The following is a 5,464-nucleotide window of genomic DNA, read 5'->3' on the forward strand; positions in this document are numbered from 1 at the left end:
ACAGACTGGGGTACATTCTAGAAGGTTTATTAGAGCAATGCAGATGATATAAAACCTTGAATTGTATGAGACACTGTCTAGTGCAGATAGAGGAGGTGTGAATACTTCCAGGCAGCGTTGCCAGAACCCCTCAGTAATCTCTCATCCAGATTCTGTTCCCAAGATATTCTTGTCTTCACCCATTGCAAAGGATTATTGTTCTGAATCATGAAATATATTTTTGAAATTTTTTTTTTTTTTTTTTGCATTGGGGCTCAGGGCAAGTATCACATCTACGACATTATTTACCAGTGGAGACAGGAGAGGAAAATGTTTGCTGACAAAACTTAAAAGTTGTATAAATTTAAAAAAGTGAAATGTACAAAAAATGTCTTTTTGATGCTTGAACAATAAAATAGTCACATTTGTACAGAAATACTACATATTAAGTATGTGAAAAGTTTGTTATAATGTGATATTTATATTGTAATAACTAGTGCATGATAGTGTTAAATAGAACAACACAAAGTCAGAATAAACCACACATTGTCTTGTTTTGATTGCTCAGAGTTTTATTCTTGCTAAGCCAAGGAATAGAAGAAAGTTTTGCTCAGATGATCTTTTATTATAACTCATTCAGTCTGATCTTATTACAGAGAGACAATCCAGCTGCTGTTTACTTGTCGCTTCATTCCTTAGGTTGCATTAAAGAGAGAAATGATATGAAGAAAAGATGCAGAAATATCTTTTGGTTTTCTTAGGAAGGTGCAGAAAGGCAGGTAAACAGAAACTCCTAGCATTCATCCTCCACTGGTTCTGTTTTACACATCAGGCCTCTTTGGGAACCTCAACGTCTTCTGAGTCTCTTGGCGCAGACAAAAGGCCGACTGTGATTACACCACAAGTCATCCCAGCACTTTGCACCTAAAAGCAAGAGAATAAATATGAGTCGAACATCAAAAACTGAATATAAACTCCTGCTGTTGATGCAGTAAATGTACAGTTAAAACCAGATATTTACATTCACCAAATGATACACAATTTTGATCTTGTCTTCAGTTAGATATGTTCAAACTTCTCTTTTTTTAGATCTTTAAGAATTACCTTAAATTATTTATTTTCAGAAAACTAAACTATTTGAGAGGCCATTTTTGTAATTTTCTTCAAATACAGAAGTTTACACATTTTGGTGAGAAAACCTAAATGTATGTAAACATTTAGGTTCATACAGTTTTAAAGACAATTATCCCTGATACTGGCCAAAATGTATGAAAACATCTGAATGAGAAGAAAGTCACAAAATGAATCTCTAACAAATATTCTTAAGTTTTTCCTCACAATTTTCCAAATAGAAATAATTTTAGTAATTCTAGCCGACCGAAAATAACAGAAGTTTTGTCTGATTTAACTTCTGATGTGTTTGTACAAAATGTGGGTGAAAATAAGCTTTTCACCCACAAGCCCTTATACTAACTGAAAAAACAGACTTGATATTTTCTTTACCTGAATAGTTCATCTGCAAACAGTGCTGGCTGCGTCCACCATTATTAGGCTCTCCTCGACACCAGTTTGTGTACCTCATAGGACTTCCATCGCTCCACAACCAGGTTCTCTCCTAGAATCGTGTTCAGTAGATGACACATTTCATTCAGTGTTTCACAAAATACATAAAGTGTAGTGGCTAAAGTACCTGCTGTGCATCAGAGCCTCCAAGCCATGCTTCTCTGGAATTACGACTTGCTGCACGTATCAGAGCCTGAACCCGGCGGTACTCGTACGCGTTGCGAACTGATGCAAGGTTTGCTCCCATGGACAGACAGTTTTTCTACAGAGAAACACATGAGAATTTTCTGAAGTATTAGCTGGGTTTTGTTCATTAAGAACAGTGAAATAAAAGAGATCAAATGAACATAAGAGAGCAGTTTTGTTGGAAATCACCTCAGCATTCGCCCAAGTCATGGATTTGGCAACATAGCGAAAGCAGCGACCGTTGATTCTAGTCCAGCCACGAGGACACGGCTTATAAACCGGGTAGCAGATACGTCGGAATCCTGACCAACAAATACAGACTTCCAGTCAAGAGGCGTACGTCAGCGGTGAACCGACTCCAGTTTTCTGGCTGATCAACATTTAAAAAGTCTGACCTGCTGATTCCTATTTTAGCTGGAACTGATTTTTTCTTTCGTCTGAAATGTTGCTAAATATACCAAGAAAGTCACTGTGTTGGCAACAGATGGGCGACTTTGTTTAATGAAAATGAGTAGACATGACCTGCTGGGCAGGTTTTTCAGTCAAACCTTTTTCATGGCAGAGCAGAAGAGGACAGTGGTTGATCTTCAGCCCTGAGCTGAGGTGGATAAGATCGGTTTCATCTGTATCAACAGATCAAAGATCTCCCAAAATGAAGGAAACTGGGGCTGATTTATCAGTGAGCCCTAGTGTGTGTGTGACGTTAGTCTTAATCTAACTCCCTCAATGACAGGAAAACCTGTGACTCTTGTGCAAATCAGCAGAGCCATAATCTGGAGCAGCTGTAGATACTTTAACCTGGAGTTAGTTTGTGTTTCTGTGTTTTAGTAACTTAACCAGGGCTTTATAATGAATAAATACTCACTGCAAATCTTGAACCTGAGGCCACTGGTCAGAGCCATCATGGAGAAAACAAGAAGGAACACAGCCAACAACTTCATGATGGAGATGGAGTGATGAGGCACGCTGAAGGCAAATTGAAATAAAGCATACATGTTAATAAAATTCAAACATGTTGATAAAAAGATGAGCAGAAATTTGATCAGCAAACCTGATGAAGGATGATCTGTCTTCTTAGCCAGGAGGAACCTTCTACCTTCACTGCAGAATCACTGGATACTTATAGAGCTTCTGATGTTGCCACAACATGAGGAAATGACACAGATAAAAATTCCTCAGAATTGCTCTCCATAACCAGGTCTAGTTCATACCTTGCCTCATCATTCAGCATTGACCAAAACCAAACCTCATTTTTGTGCTTGTCATGGATGTGACGGTTGCAGCAACGAAGGTTCTTAGTAATGTTGTCCACGAACATTAACCGAAATTGTAGCGACTAAGGCCTGCACTTTAATGCGCCGGGTTGTTAACTTCTTGTTGGTAGCCTTTGTTTCTATGGAAATTTTTCAAAGGTCAGAGTGTAAATCTTTGCTTCCACCTACAATCATAAATGCTATTTATTTTCCTTATAGTCTATGTTTATCATTGAATTTCCACTTAGAACCAAAAGGGAAGATAAGCTTAACCCTTGTGTTTACAAATGGGCTCCATCCGATGCCACACCCATATCACTTGTATCATTTGCCTCAGTCCTCGCAGGCAGAAGGGTTAAGGCCCCACATACGTGTGCATAGTGTCAATACTTTGTGAGCTGGCTGGACTCTGAACGTATTGTCCATGGACATTTGAGACTTCACACTTGACCATTCTGACTGCCTAATTTCTTGTGACAAATTCCTTTATTTCTCACAATCCTAATGAAAACTAGCGAGTTTGATGAGCTAGTTGGACACTTAGCTCTGTTTCTTCTCCATCCGGGAAGCATCAGCTTGAGTGCGGGACAGAAAAGAGCGGTCACATCATCATCACCATCATCATCACATAAAGTCAGCGAGCCGCTGCTGACTGTAGCATCCTGCTGTGCATGCGGCCGTGGAGCAGCAGCAGGCTGCGATGAAATGAACTGCAATCAAATGGAATCTGTTCATAATAAGTTTAGTTTATTATGTTCCAAAAGCACAATTGTGGTTGACGTAATAATTTTAAATCTACATGTGCAGCCATCATAAACGAGCATGTACCCGGTCAGTGCTAGAGACCTTCTCAGAGAAAAGGTTTTCATATTGGAAATTAATTTGGTCGAAGTTTGTAGATTTTTTAAAAGTTGTAGTTTTAATAAAACCTGCAGTTTGATTGGGTAGAAAATCAGCTTCAGGTGACAAAACAAGCTGCCAGGCAAGGAAAAATGCATGGTTACTCTCCTCATCAGATATCAGGTAAACAGCTAAAATAATTGTTTACTGTTCTTCACTACTCCCATTAAACGCTCCACCACTGTCTGTTCCTGTTTGTTAGTGCACCCTGTGGGTTGCTGGTGTCTCCAGTGGGCATTGGGGCCAGGCAGGTAGACCCTGGAAAGGTCACCAGTCCATCACAGGACAACACAAACACACAGGACATGAAACCATCCACGCTCATAGACACATAGGCACAGTTTCGAGTGACCTTTTGACCTAACATTCATATTTAGATGGCCAGGATACCCAGAGAGAACAAACCAATCCCATCATCTACTCTACTGAGCTGCCCACCAAGAAACACAAAACAATTAAAATAGAATAACTAGCTCATGCTGGTACTAGTTGCTACTCTGATGTCTGATTAGATCTTTGCCAGTGATCTTTTCACTGAGCTTCAGATATAGAAAAGGAATGGAGTATTTAGCAACACTAAAGCCCTTCATGGATAGTCCAAGTTTAGCTTCCAAAAATCTAAAATATAATGGAAAGCCAAACATTTGATCATAACATTTTAATTTAGTAGCGATATATAAAACATAAACACATTTTTACATGAAATGACATGGCACAATTACTGGCACCCTCTGCTGTTCATACCTTGTACTGCACCCTCCTGGAAAAAGGACACCCCGTCTTGTCTTATAAGATTTCTCTAGTTTTAAACATAGATGAACTATTTAGGCTTTATCTTCATACAATCTCTTCTGGCTCACATCTGAGTATTTCCTGGACTGCAGGTTAAATCCTGACCTCGATGTCTCAGACGGGATTTTCTTCGTCAATAAAGGAAATCAAGGAATGCCTGGATTTATACAGTGATTAAATTACAAACAGGTGAACGATTCAATGTTTTTGCTAGCTTTTTGTAGCACTTGAATTTATTTAGGAATTTTAGATGGCTCAATATAAATGCACACTACATATAAATCCAATAGATTCCTGGCATCCACTGGGATTAGAGACCAGAGTCGGCCATGAGCTCAGATCCACACGTTTGAGATCTCCTCTAAAAATGTTTTTAGCTGCCATTTTAATAGTTCAAATGCCACATATGCCTTAATATGCATATTAACTCTGCATTACTTTCATTCCAACTTTCATATAATCAAAACAAGAGCCCAAAGACTTTGTAGGGGTCCTCATGTAGGACTCCTTCATGGGGAAAAGCTGTTGCACCAGGCAAACCTTCTGGACAACGAATGAAGAAGTTTTCTCAAAAGCTGTTTAATAGTTGACAACACCAAAATATATGATCTACAGTAGCTTTGTCTGCATGGTATCTCAAACAGACTGGGGTACATTCTAGAAGGTTTATTAGAGCAATGCAGATGATATAAAACCTTGAATTGTATGAGACACTGTCTAGTGCAGATAGAGGAGGTGTGAATACTTCCAGGCAGCGTTGCCAGAACCCCTCAGTAATCTCTCATCCAGAT

The 5,464-nt window shown here is 39.1% G+C and overlaps 1 protein-coding gene across 2 annotated transcripts; it reads right to left on the minus strand.

The window, feature by feature from the left end:
• Positions 1–539: 539 nt before the first annotated feature.
• LOC106941457 (galactose-specific lectin nattectin-like) lies at positions 540–2,878 on the minus strand. Of its 2 annotated transcripts, none has more exons than XM_015024495.1 (6): positions 2,780–2,878; positions 2,594–2,694; positions 1,918–2,030; positions 1,670–1,804; positions 1,483–1,594; positions 540–903 (listed from the first exon to the last, which is right to left on the minus strand). In XM_015024495.1, the coding sequence occupies exons 2-6, from the start codon at positions 2,667–2,669 to the stop codon at positions 827–829; spliced, it is 513 nt and encodes a 170-aa protein (XP_014879981.1). In that variant the 5' UTR covers positions 2,670–2,694; positions 2,780–2,878; the 3' UTR covers positions 540–826. The 2 variants fall into 2 exon arrangements, with proteins under 2 accessions (XP_014879981.1, XP_014879982.1); XM_015024496.1 differs by having other exon boundaries at positions 2,594–2,705; positions 2,780–2,851.
• Positions 2,879–5,464: the final 2,586 nt, after the last annotated feature.

Source organism: Poecilia latipinna, unplaced genomic scaffold (assembly GCF_001443285.1).
Source record: "Poecilia latipinna isolate Pla-1442-1.1 unplaced genomic scaffold, P_latipinna-1.0 Scaffold3684, whole genome shotgun sequence".
NCBI lineage: Eukaryota > Metazoa > Chordata > Actinopteri > Cyprinodontiformes > Poeciliidae > Poecilia > Poecilia latipinna.

Excerpts from the sequence above, each read along its gene's own strand:
- LOC106941457 (XM_015024495.1), bottom strand. The coding sequence starts at position 2,669 with ATGAAGTTGTTGGCTGTGTTCCTTCTTGTTTTCTCCATGATGGCTCTG. Across the intron at positions 2,031-2,593 it reads CCTCAGGTTCAAGATTTGCA|GATTCCGACGTATCTGCTAC; the intron begins GTGAGTATTTAT and ends TTTGTTGGTCAG. Across the intron at positions 904-1,482 it reads TTTGCAGATGAACTATTCAG|GTGCAAAGTGCTGGGATGAC; the intron begins GTAAAGAAAATA and ends TCTTGCTTTTAG.